Raw genomic sequence first — 23,988 nt, forward strand, 5'->3', positions numbered from 1 at the left:
GAACTAGAGGCGAGAGTTCAGGGCAGGCATCAAGGGATCCATAAGGAGTCAATTCCACAAGATGATCAACCCCAAGACAAAAAGGAGGCCCCAGATAAAACCTAATGGGTGATATAGATGAGCTTGAGTGAACAGGAAAAAGAAAAGTCAAATGCAAGGCTTCTTTTTTCCTTTTGCAGGGAGAGGAGAGGAGGAGTGACCATCAGAGTTACAATCCACCTGAGCATTGTGCCCTTCCCAGTCTGTCTGTGAACGCACACACATCCGGCCAACGTGTAATCAGCAGCCAGTGCCCTCATGGAAGGTCAGGCCACAGGACAATCCGGTCTTGGCTCTGCTGGTGTGTGCATGCAAGCTGCATGTCTCTATGCCTACGAGAACTTCCTTCCCCTCCAGGGCAGGCTAAGATCCCAAACCTCTCAGAAAGTTCCAGCTCTGACTTGTAAGGTATAAAACTATACTATTTTGGGAGGATGTATTTCAAAATAAGTTGTAAATTTATTAAGGATAATTTTTTTTTTTAATTTCAATAAAGCTGTGGTGATGCAGGAGAACAATCCTGAAGTTGAGGACCAGAAGGTCCGAGTGTGAATCCTGACTCTTCCAAACGTGTGACTTTGAGTGAGTCAATAAACCTCTCTGGGTGACAGTTTTGTCACCCAGAGAGCAAGACAGCAATGTTTATCTCACAGGGTTCATTAACTTGACAAATACTTATTGAGCACTTACACTGTGCCCAGCACTGTTCTAGACACTGGGATGTAGGGATGAATAACACAGCAAGGCCCTGGTACCTGGGTAGTTTACATTCCAGCTGGAGAGACAGGCAAACAAGAAGTAAACAAAAAAATGAACAAATAATTTCAGACAGTATTGAGTGCTGTATTAGTTTCTTAGGACTGCTGCAACCAATGACCACAAATTGAGTGGCTTAGAGTAACAGACATGTATTTTCTCACAGTTCTGGAGGTCAGACGGTTAAAATTAAGGTGTCAGTAGGTCTGTGTTCCCTCTAAGTTTCTAGCAAAGAATCCTTCCCTGTCTCTTGCAGGCTCTGGTGGCTCCAGCTATTCCTGGCTTGTGGCAGCATCCCTCCATCGCTGCCTGCATCTTCACATGGCCTTCTCTCTGCATCTCTCTGGGTCCTCTCCTCTTCTTAAAAGAATGACCAGTCATTGAATTTAGGGCCCACTCTAAATCAAGGAACATTTCATCTCAAGATCCTTCACTAACACTATTTCCAAATGAGGTCTCATCCTGAGGTTCCAGGGGTCATGAATTTCAGAAGCATTCTATTCAACCCATTCCCCATTTTGCACAAGTGCTGTAAGGAAATAAATGAGGCAATGGGCAAAGTGTCTAGAGGTAAATCTTCAGCAAAGATGGCCAGGGAAGGCACCTCTGAGGAGGTGATTGCCTAACTCTAAGAGTAGCCCGCTACAGGAGGAACGTTCCAGGGTCCAAGTGTCCAAATGGAGGCCTGAGGAGGCGACTGAGCTGAGTGAGAACTGAAGGTTGTAAAAGATCTCAAGAACTACGATGCATTACCTCCCTCCCCCAGAGAGCTCGAAGGACTGAACTTGTAATCCCCTCACCAAGAGAGTGGGTGGTCCGAGCTCAGGAAGCCCCAGACCACAGCCAGCCTCCCTTCCGCGAGCACATTAATTTACAGGCCTCTCTCCCCACCTCCCCTTGCGATGCAGGTGGTTTCCTGATGCAGGATATTAACTTTCAGCTGCTGGAGGCCCCTAACCTCCATGCTGGCCTAAAAGGTTTCGTCAGGTTTGGATAAGCCTCAGATAAGGAGCTGAACTTTCGCAGGCTTATAAGAACTGCACCTCCAATCCTTCAGAGATTCGCTCATCACTAGCCTTAATCCATCTCAAATAAATTCTGTGCATACAGACGTGGTTTCCCACCATGGCTGTTTCACAAGGAAAAAGAACAGCTTTGTCTGTTCTGCAAAAGCCCCCTCTGTTTACACTATGCCCATGGATTTAATTTCCGAGATTTACATTTTAATTCTTTAAGATATTCAGGAGAGGGGCTTCCCTGGTGGCGCAGTGGTTGAGAGTCCGCCTGCCGATGAAGGGGACACGGGTTCATGCCCCGGTCTGGGAGGATCCCACATGCCACGGAGCGGCTGGGCCTGTGAGCCATGGCTGCTGAGCCTGCGTGTCCGGAGCCTGTGCTCCGCAACGGGAGAGGCCACAATAGTGAGAGGACCACGTACCGCAAAAAAAAAAAAAAAAAAAAAAAGAATTCGGACTAAGTCCAATTGTCTGAATTCAGACTCTATCCTTTACTAGATGGGAGACCCTCTGCAAAGTAAAATTAGGTAAGTTTTATGAATCTATTTCAGCATCTGAAAAATGGGGATAAAAATGGAGACAAATCAGTATGTGAAACTCATAGGGTTATTTGGGGCAAGAAGGGAGTTAAAGTATGTGCCTGGCACACTGTACTTAAGTAAGCAGAGCCCATCTTTATCCTCTGCCACCCAACACACAGCACTTTTATCGTGTGCACAGTGCATGCTATTTCTCTGCTCAAAAAGCTACAATGGCTTCCCTGTGCTTCCTAGAACAAGTCTAAATTTTGCTGCCTAGATTTTAAAATAACCAAGAAAACCATTGTTCAAGCTATCTAAAATATCAAGCTGGTTTTTTTTATGGATTGGAATTCCATCAACTCAGGGGCATAACTAATTCACTGTAAAGATCAACAACACTGATTGGTCATCCTTAAATAGCAAAAGGAGTAATAGAATGAATAATAAAAAATGGGATAATTCAATAACAATACTATGCATGTGACAGACCAAATCTTTTCAGTCACACTGGGAGTGTTGGGGGCACAAGAAGACAAAGAAGTTTTTGGCTATGGACAGGCTGTGAAGGCTCCATAGCTGGTCCCATCCGATCCCAACCTTGAGCCTGGAGGGTTCACTGCCCTCTCGAAATTCCATAAACGCAACACCATGCTTGTCTTTGTCTCCACCTCCATTCGGACTGTCCTCTCTCCAAGCCACCCACCCACAGGCCTACCCTGGTCCTGCCCACTCAGGCCTTCTACCTCCTTCAAAACCATCTCCAGCCCCACTCTTTCAGCAGTTCTGCCCCTTTCCCAGGGACCCCCGTCCTCTACGACTTTCTCCAGCACTGGGAAAGGACAGAGCCCACCAGCCCACAGACTGACTGGCTGTGAGTTTCTAGTGAAGCCATCAGCATTTGGAGGTAGGAACAGTGTCTGCTAAATATCCCATGTTCCTGCTCATACCCGCACAGACAGAAGCTGGTAAATGTCTGCTGATTCATTCTAAGTCCAAATACTGCCCCCTCAAAAAACAAATAAATAAATAGTGGTGAAGGAAAAGAATGGAAAAAGACTTTTGGACTCACGGACAGGAAAGTGATTTGGCTTGGCTGTCAACATGACCAGCTGCTACACTGCCAACATCCCTCTCAACTTTATTAAAGAACCTAGGGCTTCCCTGTGGCGCAGTGGTTGGGAATCCGCCTGCCAATGCAGGGGGCATGGGTTCGAGCCCTGGTCCGGGAAGATCCCACGTGCCGCGGAGCAGCTAGGCCCGTGCACCACAACTGATGAGCCTGCACTCCGGAGCCTGTGAGCCACAATTCCTGAAGCCCGGGTACCTAGAGCCCATGCTCTGAAACAAGAGAAGCCGCCGCAATGAGAAGCCCGAGCGCCACAGCGAACAGAAGCCCCCGCTCACCGCAACTAGAGAAGGCCTGCGTGCAGCAACGGAGACCCAACACTGCCAAAAATAAATAAATTAGATAATTAAAAAAAAAAGAACCTAAACCGTCAAACATAAAAGAAGTGTGTGTACATGCTCACACGTGCACATGCGTACATGTGTGTACACGTGCACGCACGCACACCAGCGACACACAACATACCGGTTCCTCTGAGCATTGTCGTTTTGTTCCACTGTCATTCGTCAAACATCTATCGAGCACCTACTCTGTGCTAAGCACTGCATCTGGTGCTAGGAGCTCAAATTAGAAGACACAATTCCTTCTGTCCCGGAGTGGGATGGGGAGGCTTAGACGGATCATTACGGCAATGTGAGGGAAGCTCTGCCAGAGGCGGGAGGAGGCGATGGGTAACTCCAGAGTGGAGGGACGAATCCCCCACCTGCTGGGGTGGGAGTGAGTCAGGATCACCCAGCACAGGAGACTCCGGCTGAGTTTTACAGAGTGAGCAGAAGGGGCATCTCTAGGAGGGGGGCTGCGAGGGGAGCTGAAATCTCCACCATTTCCAGGTAAACTGTCATCACAGTGGCTGTACACACTGTCCTAACAAGACAGCAGAGGACCGCGTGAAAACGAGAGTCTGCTTCTCACACACACACTGGAAGCATTAGCATCAGGCTGAAGACCTACAGCACCCACCATGGTGGCAGAACCTGGGGACCCCCCTGAGGCCAGGGTGCAGAACAGAACAAGGGCTGCTGAAAAGAGGAGAAGGCATTCCAAATAAAGCAATCAATTATCCAAAGGCACAGAGGTGTGGACGAGCATTTTTAAGACTCGGGATCAATCGGGTGGAGCCTTCTGGGGATAAACAGGACGAGATGGGGGAGGGATGCCAGAAATTAAGGTGGGCATGGCTTGAGGAGGCCTGGCCTAGTGTCTCCTAGAAGAAAGCAGCATGTCAATGAGCGTCCACATCCAGCCATCACTGCGAGAACGCGTTGCCAAACCTATTGTCAAGTATAAAGAACACATTTCTATCAACTGGCAAAATGCTTCCCAAAAGATTGCTTCAGCTAAGATCAAAAAATTTGAATGAATCAGCTAGGATTGTTTGTAATGTTCTCTGGCTTCCAGCAAGCCAAGCTCCAGAGAGGATGGAAATGGAGTTCCCTAACATCATGGGGTTCAAGAGCCCCCATCCCTGACTGCTGGGCTGGAGGGGACCAAGTGCACCACAGATAGCAGAGGACATGGGCAAATGGGCACCACCTGTCTCCACAGGTGCTCCCATCAGCGGGCCTGATGAACGCAGCTGTCACAGGCAGGTCTCCAAGTCAGAATATCCCCTCTGCCTGGAGGGGAGAGGGTACCAGCCTGGGCATCTGGGAAGGGGCGTCAGAGAGAGAAAGCTGGGGAAAACTGGCAGGTGGGTGACAGTCCAAAGAGACAAACACGCTCAGCCTCTCATGCTCCCACCTGCCTAAGCTGGAAACACTCACAGCCTCATAATCTGTCTCCAGGACAAACTCGGTGACTTAAACGATGGTCTGTCCTGGACTCCAGTGAGCAGCACTCAATCTAAGGATGGTGCAGGGAGCTTAAGCACTCAACAGCTGGGATATTATAAATAGGCCAGTTGCCTTCTCCCTAGCCTGCCCAGGCTATGGAGGAAGTACAAATGCCTTCGCTCAGAAACAAGGCACTATGCAATCTGCTTGAGATAAGGCAAACCCACTTAGAAGCATCTGGAGCTAGAACTGGCTGAGCAGGCGCGAGAGCAAGCCTAGGTGTGACGTGTAGGCAGAGGAGCACTGCGATGGACCGAATGTCTGTGTCCTCCCAGCATGCACATGTTGAAATCACATCCCCCAACACGACGCTATTAGGAGGCGAGGGCCTCCGGGAAATGATTATATCATGAGGGTAGAGCCGTCATGTGGGATGAGTACCCTTATAAAAGGGACCCCAGAGCTATCCTTTCCCTCCTTCTGTCTCATGAGGACACAGAGAAAAGACAGCTTTCTATGGACCAGGAAACCAGCCCTTAGCAGACGTGGAAACTCCCAGCACCTTGATCTTAGACTTTGAAGGGTCCAGAACCATAAGAAATAAATGTTTGCTGTTTGACACCCCGCCCCACCCCCCTGTTTATGGTATTTTGTTATAGCAGCCAGAACTGACTAAGATAGGTACCTAATAAACTCACTCCTCTGCACCAGGGTGGTTCTGTGGGGCCTGGTGTGGGTCAAGGATCTGTGACCGTGTTTCACCAGTAGTAGAAGAAAGTCCTCCAATGGGAGTAGAAGAAAGTCCTCCAATGGGAATCAAGACATTGTATTGCAAAACCTGAAGTCAGACTACATGTGTTCAAACTCCTGGCTCAGGTGTCACACCTTGGGAGTGGGAAAGTACAGATAAGCAAGAGGAGGAGGCTAAGCTGATCTATGAGTTAATGGATAAGAGTTACAGACACCAGTAAGAACTCACACTTAATATAGATACAACTGGTTACATATAGAAATAGACATGCATATATACATGAGTTAGTATACACACACATATTTTTCCTTGCTCTGCCAGCTGAGAGGGCCTAAAAGAAATGACACCCCAATAACAACAAGCACACCTAGCACCCAGATGTTGGTTTCTAACATCATTCTCCAATAAAAGGAACCAGTGCTCCTTAAAGAAATGACAATCTAGGACAGAGGTGGGAAATATACAAGACGAACTTGGAGCACCTTACACAATAGTATCAGAAAGTATTGAGGAAGGGCTCAAAAAATAATTGACAAGGATATATCAAAGAGACACAAGGAGCCCACTGAAAGAACTCCTGATGGACAAGGCAAGAAAATAAAATTTGAATTGCTTTATAGCCCAAGGTATAGAATAAATGTCATGAGTCCACACTGATCTAAATAAATGATTGAATAAATTAATAAATGAAGGATAAGGGCCAAATCTCCTTTGCAGAAAAGTAACTTACGTAGATACCCTCCCCTCAATGAGATGGAACATAACTCCGCACTCCTTAAGAGTAGGCTATGCACAGATTTCCTTCCAAAGAGTACAGTATGGAAAGGAGGGGGGAAAGTAACTTTGCAGTGGAGAAACTTGACAAACATGACTTCAGCCAAGTGTTAAAGATCAACATCAATAGTCATAGATCACGTTGACAGTAAATGCCTTTGATATGATGTCATGCAAATGGAGCTCTACCTCTGTGATCTTCCCCAAAACCCATAACCTCAGTCTAATCATAGGAAAAACATCATTCAAATTCCAAGAGAGGGGCATCTACAGTACAGACTCAAAATACCAGGACTCCTCAGAACTGTCAAGGTCATCAAAAACAAGGTAAGTCTTAGAAACTGTCACAGCCAAGAGGAGCCTAAGGAGACATGGCAACTAAATGTAATGTGGTGTCCTGGATGGGATCCCAGAAGAGGGAAAGGACATTAGGTGAAAACTAAGGGAATCTGAGTAAGCTATGGACTTTAGCTAATAATAATGGATCAATACTGGGTCATTAGTTGTAACAAATGAACCACACTAATGTAAGATGTTAGTAACAGGGGAAATGGGATGTGGGGTATATGGGAACTCTCTGTACTACTACCTTCACAATTTTTCGAAAAATCTAAATCTGTTCTTTCAACTAAAAAAACACCCAGGCTCTACCACTCACGAGTTATATAAACATCACTAGATGGATTCTACTCTGTGCCTCAGTTTTCTCATCTGTACGGTGGGATTATTGGTTATAATACCTACTTCATAAACTATGGGGGCAGATTGAATGAGACAGTGTGTGTAAAGCACCTGTCCCAATGTCTGGAATACAGGAGATGCACAAATGTTGGCAACATCATTATCATCCTCATCACCCCTATAAAATAAAATTTAAAAAAGAAAAACTGTTCTTCTTATTAGTGACCATCTCAACAATAAAACTTTCCCCCTTTATTTTATTTTATTTTTTTTTTGCGGTATCCGGGCCTCTCACCACCGCGGCCTCTCCCATTGCGGAGTACAGGCTCCGGACGCGCAGGCTCAGCGGCCATGGCTCACGGGCCCAGCCACTCCGCGGCATGTGGGATCTTCCCGGACCGGGGCACGAACCCGTGTCCCCTGCATCGGCAGGCAGACCCTCAATCACTGCGCCACTAGGGAAGCCCTCCCCCTTTATTGATCTGGAAGTTTTGAAACTCAAGCACGTGGGAGGAGAGGCTCTGAAACTTCACCTGAAACTCATATCACGGGATTGGGGTGAGGACACTGAATCTGCTACAAGGAAAAGCCCACCCGAGGCCACCTGGCAGGGAACAGGCCACCCTGCACAGCCCATGCAGAATGTGATTATTTAAATATGCCTATCATCTTCCTACCACAAACACACAAAGTGAGTCAACGTGAAATGAAATGGTAATGTTGTTCAGTTTGTTCTGGAAAGATGGATGCATTTCCTACATGACTTGGATATTCTACTGATTCTGGACAGAATGGGGGATGATATATATACATGGTAAAGATTAGCATATAGGAAGTGTGACCAGGGAACCAACCACTTTCCACCATAAAAAATGTTCATGCATTTTTCTTATTTACTAGTTAGCATCATATGACAACTTGGAGTTTTTCCCTGGAAGTGGTAACAACAGTTTTAATTTATTCACCCAAATCCCATACTCATAAAGCAAACAATATTTCATAATGTGTAACGTTACCAGGGGGACCGTAATTCATGGCTAAAGGATCAGAGCTTTATAACAGATGGGTTTTCTTTTTTTCTTTTTCTTTTTATTTATTTATTTATTTAGTTAGTTAGTTACTTTTGTCTGCATTGGGTCTTTGTTGCCACGCGCGGGCTTTCTCTAGTTGCTGTGAGCGGGGGCTACTCCTTGTTGCAGTGCGCGGGCTCCTCGTTGAGGTGGCTTCTCTTGTTGCAGAGCAAGGCTCTAGGTGCGCGGGCTTCAGTAGTTGCGGCACACGGGCTTAGTAGTTGTGGCTCGTGGGTTTAGAGCACAGGCTCAGTAGTTGTGGTACACGGGCTTAGTTGTTCCACAGCATGTGGGATCTTCCCAGACCAGGGCTCGAACCCGTGTCCCCTGCATTGGCAGGAGGATTCTCAACCACCGAGCCACCAGGGAAGTTCCCAGATGGGTTTTCTGAAGTGGTTGGGGAAACCTAAGATCCAGCCCCAGCAGTCTGACCAATACATTTGAAATATGCAAAAGAGCTTAAGTCAAGCACATTATAAATGGCAGTGGTTGCTGTCACCACAAGCCCACCTCAACAATTAATGGGCTGGGCTGGGCTGCCAGAAAGCAAACTATGATTTATTGTTCTCTTCAGATTAGTAAAAGCAATGCTATCCAGTGTGAATTCCAGTATTAATCCACATGGGAAAGAACTGATGTTTCCAAATGGCCATGAGAGTAGGTTACACTTCTGAAACCACATTTCTTTTCACCTTAATTCTCAGCCACTCAGAAATCTCTGCTTTTACCCAAGTTCTCTGGATAATACTCAAAACCTGCAGCATGGGACATTTTGTACTCTATTAACTCAAATCCACTTAAAACTGATCAAGATAGAGCATCAGCAGAAAGCCACGTTGGGTCAGGGATATCCCCAAGTCTCTCATTTTACAGATGGGAAAACTGAGGCTACAGGGCAAAGCAGCTGGCCTAAGTTCCTCAATAAAGGCAGCAACACTGCTGGGAGCAAAACTGGGATCTCCTAGGTATAGCAATATATATACATCGATGATGTATCAGTATATGTAATACAGATGATATACACTTCGGTATGTACTGGAGAAAAGTGGCTTTTTAAAATCTGAAGACACACAGAGGAATATTTTAATGATGCCTTTGATGAACATAATTTTCCAGCCTTAAGTCATGGCACAAGACTCGACACATGCAGAAAGTGTGGCGCTCAGTAGAGGGGAGCTGGCTGGGAAGGGGGCCATCCGTTCCCACTGCCCAGGGGCACAGAGACCCACTAAGGGAGCAGCTAGGGTCTGTGGGCAGGGTCCCATCTCAGCCCGGCCTGAGCCTGCTCAGCACTCAGCCTTGGTCCTTCTCACACATTCTGGTGCATTTTCACAGCAGCCGGTGTGGCGACTTTAAATGTAAATAAGACCAGGTGACTCTTCTGCTTAAAACCCACCACTGACTTCCTTCCTCTGATCCCGAGACTACACGCCTGCCCTCCTCTCCTCATTCATTTCATACAACTTCCTCTCTCACTCCAGCTTCCTTCTGATCCTGGAACACTGGGGTGTTCCTGCCCACCAGGCCACTCCCTTGCAAGTTCCGCAGCTGGTCTCCCAGATTCTCCAACAGCTCGTCTCCCTTGTCGTTCTCTGGCCACCCCATCTGAAGCGGCCCTCCCAGCCTCTATCGCACCAACCATTATATTTTCTTCACTGCTTGTACCCCTCTTGGAATTTGCCTTGTTTATTAATTTGCATGCTTGGCACTGAATGTTCCCAAAGCTAGACTGTGAATTCCAAGAGCACAGGGGTCTTTGCCGTCTCGGTCACTCCTTTATCCTCAAGGCCTAGAAAGTGCCTGGCACACGGTTACTGGTTACAAAATAAACGAGCACACTATGTTTGAAAGGTATCAAAAAGTACTTGAGCTGGAAGAAACATTTCTCTAATAGCAAGATCCCAGCCCCGGGTGAGCACCGAGGAGGAGGGAAGGCTATGCCTCTTGGGCACAGAGTCTATAAGGGACTTCAGTTCACTGAGCAGAGAATCAACTCAATGGTGAAACCTTTACACGGTGCTCACTGATGCTCTCAAATGCCCAGCTGAGAGGTCGTGTTCTCAATTCCAAGCCACCCTCTTGGTTTCTGTTCGACTTCAGAATCAAGGCTAAGCCTGTGCGTGAGCATTCAAAGGTGCTTCAGTAACTTCAAATGAGCTGTGTGTGTGTGTGTCTGTGTTTGTGGTCTTGACTTATTAAATAATCGGTATAGAAGTACTCTAAAACTCGAGATTCTAGACACGTGTGCACGTACAGCATTTCCAATTGCATTTGACGTGGTGAAGAGCAATTCTGTGGCTCTTCAGAATTCCTGAGAGCCATCCAATGGCTCATGAGCTCTGTGGACAACAGAGAATGTGGGTCAATTAAGGCTCCTTGGAAACGTGGCCCCTAGATCTCATACATACAGAAGGCCCAGCTGTGGGCCCACGGGTCCCTGACCGTCCTCATGCCCTGTGGTCTAACAGCCACAGCAAGGGGCAATTTACAGATGAAAGAACCTAGATGAGCTCGAAAATGGCACAGGGTAGAAATCCACTCCCACGTGCACACACCACAGATACAGCAGAGAAAGGCCCGGCAGTAGCTGCTGCGCTGTCACCTGCTGTAACAAGATTCATTTGTAGGGAAGTTAAAGATAATGCGATCCAGAGGAAAGAACTTCGGTTTCCTCTGAGAACGTCTGATGTTGTCAACTTGCAAGCCTGCTTCCCTCTTCTGCCCACCCCGGTGCACGGCAGCCCAAACACGCAGGGACTCCTCTGGGCAAAGTGGCCTCAGTCACTCACCGCCAGAAGTACACATTTACAAAGCAGCATCCCCAGGCTGCCCGTGAGTCCCTGCGCAGCAGGGCCTCGGTGCCCACAGCGTGGTCAGTCCAGAGCCCCTCAGAGCTGTCCTGTGTGGATGGGCTGCAGAACCGACCCTGTGGCTTCTGTTCATCTGAAGCCGCACAGCTTTCTACTGTTTATTTCTAGCACAATTCATGGCCCCTCTGTTTCAAGTTAACGGCACAATTCTGGAACAAGAGTTTAACCCCAGAAGATGCTGTGCAGTCATGTTTCAGATTCTGTCTGTAAGACGCAACACCTTTGTTTTGGTCTGATGTTACTGTCACTGGCACATTTTTTTTAACATCTTTATTGGAGTATAATTGCTTTACAGTGTTGTGTTAGTTTCTGCTGTATAACAAAGTTCATCAGCTATACGCGTATGTATATCCCCATATCCCCTCCCTCTTGCGTCTCCCACCCACCCTCCTTATCCCACCCGTCTAGGTCGCAAAGCACCGAGCTGATCTCGCTGTGCTACGCGGCTGCTTCCCACTAGCTATCTATTTTACATTTGGTAGTGTATATATGTCAGTGTTACTCTCTAACTTCGTCCCAGCTTACCCTTCCCCCTCCCCGTGTCCTCAAGTCCATTCTCTACATCTGCACTGGCACATTTTTACTGTCACATTTTACTGAGCATTCATTTCACAGGCAGAATGGTCAGAAGCAAAGGTAAGGAGGGGGTACCAGCTGGCGGTTCTTTGCCATCATTTTAGAGAACGTCTCTCTCCGTACAAAATGGTCCTGCAAGGCCAGAGCCATGTAAATAATTCACAAAAGCAAGTTCAGTTCTCCCCATCTGAAACCCTAGTAATATCTTATGAGGGAGCTGCCGCCCGCCATCTCACAGGGCCACGGGTAGCTAGCAGCTTCCGTCTCTGGAAGATGCTATTAAGTCTCGATAGCCTGTGATTTGCAGATGATTATAACTTTTGCTCTGCATATCATTTTTCCTGACAGGCAAATCCCATCAATCGAATAGCATGACTGATTAAAAAGGAGGCAAACTTGACATAAGCAGTCTGATAAGCCGTTTTTCATACCGACTACAACAGCCGTGAACGCTCACGGTTGTGGGTAGAAAAGCCAGATTTGATACCAACCTTTTCTCTCCCCATCCTCCAGGGGCCTCGGCACACGTGCTCCAGCAAGACTTTCCTAACTCAAGCATTTTATGTATCAAAAGGAGAAATGCAATTCAGTGTTGGGGGTAGGGGCGCTTGCTCTCTAGTTCATTGAAAAAAATTGTCCTCCCAGAGCATCCCACTGAACTCCCAATCTGTCAGGGGAGAAAACGCACCGCAGCCAGTGCCCTGACAGCAGCACGTGCGTTACACCCACAGTCACGGCACCTTCTCAATTTTGCTCATGGCTTCGTCTCTAGCCAAATGGAACTTATTACTTACGGCTTGTTGGGATTTATGAATTATTTATAAAAGTAGGTCTATGACTCCAGACTCTTAAAAGACAACACAAGTCCCCTCATTGTTACCCGCAACTGCGCTTCTATCAGAGAGAGCAGACCGACTTTCTCCATAACACGCTGCATGTTTAGGATGAAACAATCGTTGTGAAAATAGCCAGCCTGTTAAGATTTCTTTGGAAGCTATCTATGGGATGCCTGGATGTATTTTTAAACCGGTCTCTTTTATTCTAAGCCAGCCTGGGATTCAAGAAAGATGTGGCGGACGTGGGCGACAAACGTATTTCCCAACTTGAATATAAACAGGCAGGTCCTGCCACTTTCTCCTGGTGGTTTCAGGCTGCCATAAAGAAAGGGAAAGAGGCAGTTGCCCCTGAATGTGTATCTAGCAGGTTCAATAAGACCATGCCTGTGAGTCTTCCAGAGCACAGTGGCTGTGTATCCTGAGTGGGGACTAAAACACGCACTGGAAGACTAGTCAGTTTACACTTTCTAGACAGTCTAGGTTACACTTTCCCTCTCCAGCTCCCCCACACATGTGAACGTGGCTGGCAAAACACGTAAGACAGTGCACACCCTCGCCAGGCTCTTCTCAGTCACTGGACCAGCTGGAGGGGTTGTGAGGCGTCCCTGGGTTGAAGAGCAGAAAGCGACCAGCCAGCCATGGTCTGGGCCACACCTCCAGGTCAGCGACACTTTTGCTTGACAAAGAAAGCCCCAGGTGGAGGTGGCCTATGTGGGCCCTGACCAAGCTGCAGCTGGCCTTGATGCAGGAGCCCTGAGGGACAGGGGCCTCCACCCAATCCCCTCCAGAGACATGAGCTCCCACCACTCTCACAAGCCCACAGCAGCCCTGCCCTTGGAGAGGCACCCGGCCATGAGCCCCTCCCCAGTGGCTCTGTCCCAACTGTCCAGCCCCGACTCTTCCCCCAAGCAAGGTCCAGAGGAAGAAGCAGAGACTGGACAGTGGAGGCCCGGGAATGCTGATGACACTTCAGGCCGCCTCAGGCCATCATCCTCACGGTACCTCCTAAAGCTCCCATGATACGTCCACAGAAGAATGTAAAGCCCCACAACCCTCTGCACGCAGATGATACTCTCCCAAAAGAGCACAACCAAAGGAAAAGCAGGCAGGAGACAGTGGGCTTACCTTGCTGGAAAACATCTGCCAGGAGGAAGGAAAAACAGAGGCGGAGAGAGGGAGAGAGAAGCGAGAAAAATAAAATTAATAATAATGTTGAAAATGACAGTGATACTCATCATAGCTAACATACACTGACTATGCTAAACACTCCTGGTACAATATTCCCTCTACTCAGAGACAGTGGTTAAGAGCTTGAGCTCTGGAAGGCGGCTGCCTGGGTTTAAATTCTGGCTGCACACTTATTAACTCTGTGGCTTACAGTTCCCTAAACCACGAATAGATTTGTACTGCAAAGATTAAACAAATGATGTCCCATGTTTTAAAGGTTTAGATCGGTGCCCGGGACATAGTAAACATACGAAAGTTGCCAGTTATTATTCATGTTAATATTATTATTTTCACAACAATGCTATCAAGCAAGTTGTAATATTATCCTCACTTTATAGATAGGTAAACTGAGCTTCTGGAAGGTTAAGTAACTCGTCCAAGGTCACAGGGGAATAAGCTCAGGATTGAACTCAAGTCAGTCTGATTCCCAAAACCATCATCTTACCCCCTACTACGCTGCCTGGCTGGTTTATAAATAACAACAAAAGCAACAAAGGCACACAACAGGATAAACAGAGGAAGGGCCTATGAGTAAAGTTCCATATTTAAATCATAATAAGCACATTTGTATGAATTCTCCAAATTTTAACTCACAACTAATTAACACTATGTCTTCATATTAAATCCTAGGTCAAAATCTGTTAAAAGGTGAAAAAACATTAATTCATCTTTTTCAATAAATATTTGAGAAGCTACCATATGCCAAGCACTAGGTCTGGCACCAGGAAACATGCATATTAGCGAAAAGCATAAACGAATAAGCAGTGGCCAACACCTGCCGAGGGGAACCGCTAGCATGACTTACAACGCTTCACATTTGTTCTGCCTGTTTCTGAGCTTTACATAAATGGACTGAATTTGTTCTGTCTGCCTTCTTTGCTCCATAGTGATTATGGGAGTCATCCATGCTGTAGCATGCAGTAGGTCATTCATTCTCACTGCTGGATAGTATTCCACCACATGATTTTATCATAATTTATTTCTCCATCCTAACGTGGATGGATATTTGGATTGTTTACAGTGTTGAGCAATTAGGAATTGTGATACTTTGTCCGTATCTTTTGGTGAACATATGTGCATATGCAAGGTACTTTTTGACATCAGGCTCACCCTGCTTCTACCGACTTTCAATCACCCCCAAAGTATTCTTATCTCCTCCTATTTTCTCATCCAGTAACTTAAAGATGGAAGATAGCACTGGCAAGAATACAGACAGCACCACCCAGATGTGAGCCGGTTCCTGCCCTGCTCATGGGGTTGTAAATAGGCATAAAACTTCTACAAGATAGTTTGACAGTATGTATGGCAATGTTAAATATACGTCCTTACCCTAACAATACCACTGCTAGGAATTTCATTTAATGAAATACCTAAAGGTCTTCAAGTACCTAAAGTCTACAAAGATGTTCATTACAGCATTGTGTATAATGGGCAAACACCACAGATTGCCTATTTGTTTGTCTACAGAGAATCAAACCGAAAATAATACATTCCATACAATGGATTATGGTTCAACCACTGAAAATGGTTAAAGTTTTTTATTATTTTTGAGTGAAGAAATCAGACATGGAACATGTATCCTGAACCCGTGTATGTGCATGTATGAACATGCCTCACATTCATAATCTGAATTAAAACTTATCTGCATCTTAAAAACTAAATGAGAATTATATCATCAACATCTAAATTTGCTGTCAGTCTTCAGCTAAAACATCAGTTCCTACAAGGTCACAAAGAGCCAAGGGGTCACAAATGGTGTGGATGAAACATGTACCTGGTGGGTTAAACAGACTGCAAGGAAAGAACACCAGTGAGAGCAGTTTTCATTCCACTGGTGCACACGTGACCCCCGTGAGGGGGTGTCATTCACGTGCAATACACATGCTCCCCAGGGCATACCCAGGCCGATGGCTGTGGGACAGATAAGACAGATGCAGGCTCACAACTCCCAGGGAATTGGCTAAATCACCACCCCTTCTCTCACACTCAAGAAAGCCAGATGGGATGTAAATGGGCAATACTGGTGTCATTATGGGAAAACTTTAACCTGCTTTAATTTATATATGCTATACATTATTCTCTAACCTCAGTAATTCATCACCGGCATAAGTTCTGACGCAGCAGTGTGTAGAATGCCACTCAGCTCCCATGCCCTGACTGTCCAGAGACGGTGAAAAGGACCACGTGCAGCTCCCTAAATATACCATGGTGATCACGCACATCTGCTGCCTGCAACGCAGTCTGAACCACCCACCCTCTAACCAGCTCGCACACCTGGAGGAGCCCTCCTCCGCCGCCTTCAAGTGTCACAGCCCCACCGTGAAGTTTCTCAGAGCCTATCCCCACGAGAGGAAAGTCACTCTTTCCGCCTCTGTGCTCCCAGAGTAACTTGTGCATGTTGCAAGTATACGTCATATTATAATTAGTTATTTACGTAGACCACAAGCTCCTGAGAACAAGAGCTATGTGTCTTGATCACCTTTGTGGAACCTAACTGCCTGGCATGGTGTGCTCCCACCCAGGAGGGAAGCACAGAGGGGCTGGGCTGTCTCAACACCCATTTGGTCCAACTCCCTCATTTTATGGACGAGGAAACTGAGTCCCAGAGAAGTAAGAGATTTTTCCCCAGGTCACACATGGCGTCTGTTAAAGGCTGAGCCGGGACTACATGAGATTCATTTAACCTTAATGAAGCACAAAAGCTCATCCTTATTATTAGCAAAGTACAAATTAGAGACTTATCATTCTCCTCTAATGAATACAGACAAAAATTTCCAACATTGAAAACATCATTTAAATGAGATTAGTCTTTCAAATACGGATCTAGTCTCGACATCCATCCAGAAACCTCAACCTCCTCTCCATGGCTTTTGACAGGGTGCACTTCCTTTGAAACTCAGTACTGATTTGAGTCACTGGAAAGTATCAGTGGTCAGGGAGGGAGGAAATTCAGGCAGGGATTCAGGAATAAGATACCTTATTCCTTCCAATTCCACTGCATATATCATGGTTTAGCAGACAAATCTGCATAGAGTACTATTCATATCTTCTATTCCAGAAAACTCTCCTGATTTTCATATAAGCTCTTTTAGATTTTTTAAAAACCCCTTTTCAGCTTCACTTACATTTTGCACCTTTTTATTCAAATGTAAATGTTAATAAACACTAGTATAAATATTACAACAATTTGGCATGAGTTATTTTGTAATTTACACTCTAAATTTATGTCTTTTGTAGTCTATGGCATAAATCATTCCATTCTCAGCATTATTTAGCTCTTTGCTCTGAATTATAACTGCTTGGGTACCTTCTTTAAAATTTCACTTTTCCACACTGAAACAGCCATCCAGGCTCACGCTCAAATGATTCATGGACAGAAGAATGGAAAATAAGCGAGAAGAAGGCAGAGTCTGTGCTGTTTTACCCCCCACCCCGCCCCGAACTGTAGACCTCAGAGGACATTAGCCATAGAAATAGTCTCATCATCTTCTATTCTGGTGTACACAGCCTCGACCCCCAGCTCCCAACCCACAGGGACTAGTCACTTATAAAAATCAAATGGCGTCAAATTTGAGCGCAATCATCTTCTTCCGGTCTAACCAACCACTAAGAATTATTTGGGAGTCAATCACTTATAATCTCTGAACTTGAACTGACCTGGAGATACTTAATACCACGGTGTTGGGAAGGTTAAGTTAGATGATTCACACAAACATTTCCCCGTCCCCCCATCCAGGGCTAAGGAGAATCACTCTGAGAGTAAGACTCAGCAACGTCTTCTCTGTTCTCCCAGAAATCAGAAATCATAGAAGTAAGGAGTTGGGAGTTGCCAGCGCCCAGCCAAGCCTCAGTCAGGTTGAGTCCAAAGGACACCAGAGACACTTGTGCGGAGGAAATGAACTCCTTCAGACAAAGCTCCACTCACACTCACTTCCCAAGGGAAAAAACCTCAATCCCAATCATTCAAATAAACAAAGAAAGCCTGTTCTCCAGCCCCACACACACCCCCTGGAGCCATTCTGGTCCTATATATAGATGAAAGGGCATCTTCATCCCCATCAGATGTGGGGAGAAGAAAATAAGAAAGAAAGAACTCAGATTTGCCTTTCTTAGCCTCAATGTCCAATTTCTACTGTTAGGGACGAGCATCAAGGATATTTGCCCACCTCCTCCAGAGCTACCGAGAGCTTCACACCCCAGAGATCATTAATGCACTGAGTCCTCCAGAGACAGGAGCCATAAAGAGACTAGATTATTTATTATTATTAATAAGTTATGGCAATTAGGCTGGGTGATTCCTAAATGTTGCTGATTAAAAACTTTCTTGAGTGCTACTCATCCACATGGCTAGTGTTTACCTCTATTAAAAATGATTTAACCACACTCTGGGCGAACCCATCTCTTGTGCCTGGGTTAATAATTAGCAATGCACAGAGCCACGTGGGTTAAGTGGGTTGGCTCTTCTTTATTTATCTATTGCTTTGTTTTATGAGGAGAACTGGATGGCAGTCTTATTGCCCATTCAGTCTGCTAGGAATAATTTACTATTTCAATCCACAGCTCGTAACTACGGTTAGAGAAACCCTGACTATTATTACAATATCACATCTAGCCCACACCCCACAGCATTAAAGATGTGCCAAACAGTGAAAGCGTGCATGACTTCCATAAGACTGGGGGAGGTAAAGTTACTAGTCCTCAAACAATGTAATCATACTACTCTCTCAATTTTGCTTCCTTTTCTAGGTTAAATTATATATGAGGGGAGTTTAGTTTCTTGAAAATGCATGCACTTAACTCCCATTTAAGAAGTCTCACCTGGGGAGATAGCTGTCTTGCGAGTCCTCCTGTGGTTTGAGCTTCAGAAAGAAAATTCTCTTTCAAGTACAAGTGCTGTTACAGTATAGCACTATAAATGTCACTGGGACCCCACTAACCAGGGACAAGAGAAAGGATGTAGGGAGCAGCTGGAATGAACGCTGCTTCCTTGAATGGGGTCAAGTTCACCATTAACCAAAGTCAATTCAAGATCAGTTGAGCTGCCCCTCACCAAATTTCAAAAACCGCCAAGCTCTGTGCATGGCTATGAGGATTTCTAGAATTCAGTCTGTATACTTCTGCACATCTCTGTAAATCAAGTCAATTATTTCTTTTCAAGGTTGAAAAGTGGGGCCCACCAAAGCCTCCTCAGTACTCCAGAATAGTGCTGCTTCAAATTGAGGAAGTCTAGGTCCAAAAATGGCAGGTGGGCTTCCCAGGGAGGGCAGGGTTCATTCCTTCTCTCCCAAATACAGTCCAGTGCCGGGTCACTACATGATTGTGGCCACCGGATCCCAGGACCTAAGATTGGGTCCCAGCCCCTCACCAGGTGGAAACTCGAGGTGAAACTTCTTGCAGCCTATGTTCTCATCTATAAAAATGGGATGATACAGATAAGCTCTTACCCTGACACAGGAATATCATGAGGATCAAGTTAGATCATTTAATCAGTGTGAAGCACATGGACTTTGGGGTCACATAATACCAGGTTCAAATTCTTGCTAGTCCACTGGACAGCCATCTTGGGCAACTATTTAACCTCTTTGAGTCTCAGTTTCTACATTTATAAAATGAGAATAATACAACTTCTTTCAAAATTCATAAGGAGAATCTAGATCATACCTGTAAAGCAGTTAGCACATGTAACTGGTTTATGGTACATGCTCAACAAGTGAAAGTTAATGTTATTATAATAATAAGCAATAGAATAGGGTAGCAAAGAGCTCAGGTCCTGATGTCAGAGCTGGTCCCATTTCTTGCTGTGTGATCTTAGGCAAATTACTTAACCTCCCCAAGCCTTGCTTTTCTCATCAGCAACACACAGATAATAAGAATAATTAATTTTTGTGCTGTCTCATAAATTGCTATGGAGATTAAATGAGGTAAAGCATATAAGACTGCACAATAACTAGTATTCAGAAAAACTTCTATAATTGTAGCATCATTAGTCAACAAATATTTATCGATTGCCTACTATTTGAAAATATCGCCAATTGTGACTTGTATAGGACTGTAAAATATCATAAGAGGAAAATCCATTAAAATTAAATGATTGTTTTGATTCCTTCTTTTTTTTTTTTTTTTTTTGCGGTACGCGGGCGTCTCACTGTTGTGGTCTCTCCCGTTGCGGAGCACAGGCTCCAGAGGCGCAGGCTCAGCAGCCATGGCTCACGGGCCCAGCCGCTCCGCGGCATGTGGGATCCTCCCGGACCGGGGCATGAACCTGTGTCCCCTGCATCGGCAGGCGGACTCTCAACCATTGCGCCACCAGGGAAGCCCTGATTCCTTCTTGTCATCATGTAGCTACATGCCATTAAGAAACTCTAAAGCAATTATCAAATATTATTTTATGAATTAATTATTTCTAATCTTTAAAATCAGAGGTCCAATGACATCCTATCTCCAAACACCAAAGATCTAAGGGGTTGCGATTAGTACCCAGATGTTCAAGAAACCCAGAGCCCAGCCTTCATTTTGGGCACCACTCACCTCTCTGACACTGCCTGTCTCCTCTGGACCTGTCGTTATTTCTCAAGGCCACCACATAAGGGGCTCACCCATCCCTGCCCTGGGGTGTGATGAGTGGAGACCCAGGGTTTACAAGAGGTAGGAACTGCACGGGGCAGTGGAACTGAGAACCACTCTGCTCAGCACTGTGGGGTGCTACGAAGAATCTGCCTGAGGAACGGGTTCTGCTGCTCCATTAAGTAAATTAGTGAAAGTCTGAACCCAACAAACCACTTAAGTGGAACCCCTTCCTGTCCGAGCGCAGGTCTGTGCGCTCTTGGAGCACGGCCAGAGTCAAGGGCTCCTCCAGAGCCCGTGCTTGGCTTCAATGGCACCGTACGGGGACTGTGATTAGTTTTCTGTGTCTCCAAAGCCAGACAGCTCAGGCAGCTCAGGCAGCCGCGTGCCTCATCTCCCCGCCCCTCCTGCCTCCCCCAGGCGCACCCAGGCAGCTCCAACTGCACGCAGCCCGCACCAACCGGAAGGCCTCACTCCCCGTCTCCAGCCCTCCGTGCCAAATACCAGCGTTCTTTAATGTGGGTCTGTATCTCTCTCTCCTTTTTCTTCTCTGTCCCGTTTTGGATGCAGGCCAGGGAAAGTTTTCCTTGCTCCTGGCCTCCCCTCACCTTTTACCGTGTTAGAAATGAAGACCGATACTTTGCATGTCATTGTTGTTCCTCTGAAGGCACATGGCGCTCTGTAAATGTCTCTTATTTGTGAGTAAGAAAAAATTTTTTAAAGCCCCGAAGTCTCTTCCTGCTCCATTTTCTAGGGAATGTACGACCAACATCAATCTGAGGCCCTGTGCTTGTGACCCAGCAGCCGACAGGGACTTGGGAAGGCAGCGCAAAGCCCATGAGTTAGTAAGTCCCTAACATTTTTATGACATTCTATCCAGAGTATATCTCATTCCTAGCACAGAAGAACAATGCTCTTAACTACTGAAAGAACATAAAAAAATAGATTTAGGAATAATACTTTTTATGACTGCATTCTGTGTACTGTGAAAGTTATGTACAAATCTGCTAGTACTTTATGGAGCTGATAAAGTAGAACAGTATGGCTTCCCAGCTAACAGGGTATTTTATATCCATTTAAAATGTTTTCTCTTAAATTGAATTACTTTTTGAGTAATTATAATAAGACTAATCTGGGCTTAATGAATTCATGTACAAATACTTCAGACTGCATTATTAAAACCTCTATGATATGAAACTATATTAAGCTCAATTCCTCTAGCAACCAGTGCTTTTCTTTGAAAAGAACAGCATACATGACTTTCTCCGAATTCTTTTAAATCAGCTAACTGAGAAATCATAAGAAGCCGCATTAACAGGTCAAACTAAAGAAGAGGTTGACAAACAGTATTGTTCTAATTTCCCTGAACTTCTTTAATTGAGCATTCATTAGAAGTCATAGAAAATACTTTTATTAAGCATCCTCGTATACCAAGGGCTGAAGAATTCGTTCATCTTCCAGAAGAAATCAGTTAACTATGATTAGCCATGCTATAAAACCACTATGGGTAAAAATACTAAAAGTGAGCCTGTGGGTATCAAGTCTTACGTTCTAAAAAGTCTCCAAACTCAATCATCTCAATATCTGGATTCTAGTCCACACTATAGGCAAAGCCACTCATCACCTCTGGGATTTGGTTCCCCCATCTGCAAAGTAGTTTGCGCCAGATGATCTCCAAGGTCCGTTACAGTTCTTAAAGATGATGGTTTTAAGTTTAAATTACACACATTATATATATCAAACGGGCTTTATTGCATATAGCTTATCTGTCACCTCATCCACGTTAAATTACATTCACAGAAAAAGAATTCATTCCCTACAATTCACATACATCCACAAACATCCATAATACAGCTGGTTATTTCAAATTTATCCCAAGATATTATCTCGATGGTAAAGTATTTTTCCCATTACAGATAAATTATAAACCATCTGAAAGCTTTAAGGTTATAGTTCCTTGAATCAGTTTCTATCCAACCCCCCACTCCTGCCCAACATATACTTTCCAAAAGATGCTCTTTCGTCTCCATTTCCAAGTCAACTGATTAGTTTTATCATATATGTATTTGTCGGGCAGATCTGTGAGATCCTAGTTTTAGTTGGATTGGTTACCCAGTCTCCTAACTTCAAACTAGATATTTACAAATGTCCAGCAGAATAAATCTGTTTTCCAGGTGATCATTACCAGTATGGACAACTTTAAAGTAAACATAAAACAATGGCCATCATAATTATTCTGATGGTTTGGCACAAATTACCGTCAGGAAAGCTCCCAGGAGCCAGAGATAATTAAAGTCTGAGTTCGGAGAAGCTGCCCCCAACATCAAGCATTGCTGATGAGAATGATGTGGGAGTAAATATGTTTCAGCAAATTGGCCCAAGTCTTCAAGGAGGAGGTTTGGCCATGTGATACTCATCGGCCTGACCTCAGTTTCAGGAGGTACAGGTTCTGTCCTGGCTCTTCTATAAATCCCCTGTATAAATGGGGACAAGTCATTGAAGTTCTCTAGGTTCCAAAGAAGGTGTGACTAGAAAACCTCTGCAGTTCTTTCCAGCTCTAAAGTTCTTTAATGAACACAACCAGGATCTTTCATTAGGAACCTCTGCTACCTCACCTGTATGTCTCCTTGGTGCACAGATACACACTTGTAATTTTCTCTCTCTCTCTCCAACTAAGCTGAAAGCACTATGATTCCAGGGATATTCTGTGCATTGTAGTCCCAAAGTCCAGGGCAGAATATCAGAGCACAGCAGGCACATTTTAACATTAATGATAACTAATACCATACATCAGGCACTATTTTAAGTGTATTACAGACACTGCCTTAATCCTCTCAATCCAAACTCTTAACCACTACACATACTGTCTTTCAATGAATGCCCAGTTGGTAGGTGTGTGGAAGGATGAATAAGCAAACATACACATTCTTTCCAAAACCCCCCAGAGAGTTAACTTGAGCCGTGCCCATAACATTTTTAATATCATAATCCCTATAAATCTAGAACTCCAACCTTCATTACCTGTGAATTTGGAGTCCAATTGCAGAAAACACCTAGATGTGCCTTTACTTTTTAAAAACCTTACAAATTCTCTTTTTTTAAAAAATGCAACGATCTCAGTAGGTTTATGGCAACCACTAAGGTAAGGTAGAGCATGGGGAAAGGATATAGAGCTGGATAAAAAGATGAGAATTCCAAGAACAGGGTCAGGAAAAGGAGAACAATACAAGGACACATGGCTGAGCTACAAAGATCTGTGCAACTGCCCCTGATCCAGCTGTCATCCTACTGGAATTCATGGAAAGGAGGGTGTGAGAGGTGGTGGGAAGGAAAGAACCAGGGTGATTGGTAACTCAGTGCAGGCAATACACATGCAGGCTCTGGAGTCAGAGTGCTTGCATTTTGATCC

At 45.2% G+C, this 23,988-nt stretch overlaps 1 protein-coding gene across 2 annotated transcripts in view; it reads right to left on the bottom strand.

The window, feature by feature from the left end:
* GFRA1 (GDNF family receptor alpha 1) overlaps positions 1–23,988 on the bottom strand; it is a 206,764-nt gene that overhangs the window by 135,158 nt on the left and 47,618 nt on the right. The window contains exon 4 of one of the 2 annotated variants that reach the window (XM_033420965.2): positions 13,914–13,928. The exons of the other annotated variant lie outside the window; for it this stretch is intronic. Within the exon in view, the coding sequence (XP_033276856.1) occupies positions 13,914–13,928 (15 nt within the window). The remainder of the gene's footprint in view (positions 1–13,913; positions 13,929–23,988) is intronic. 2 annotated transcript variants of the gene reach the window in all.

Source organism: Orcinus orca, chromosome 14 (assembly GCF_937001465.1).
Source record: "Orcinus orca chromosome 14, mOrcOrc1.1, whole genome shotgun sequence".
Lineage (NCBI taxonomy): Eukaryota > Metazoa > Chordata > Mammalia > Artiodactyla > Delphinidae > Orcinus > Orcinus orca.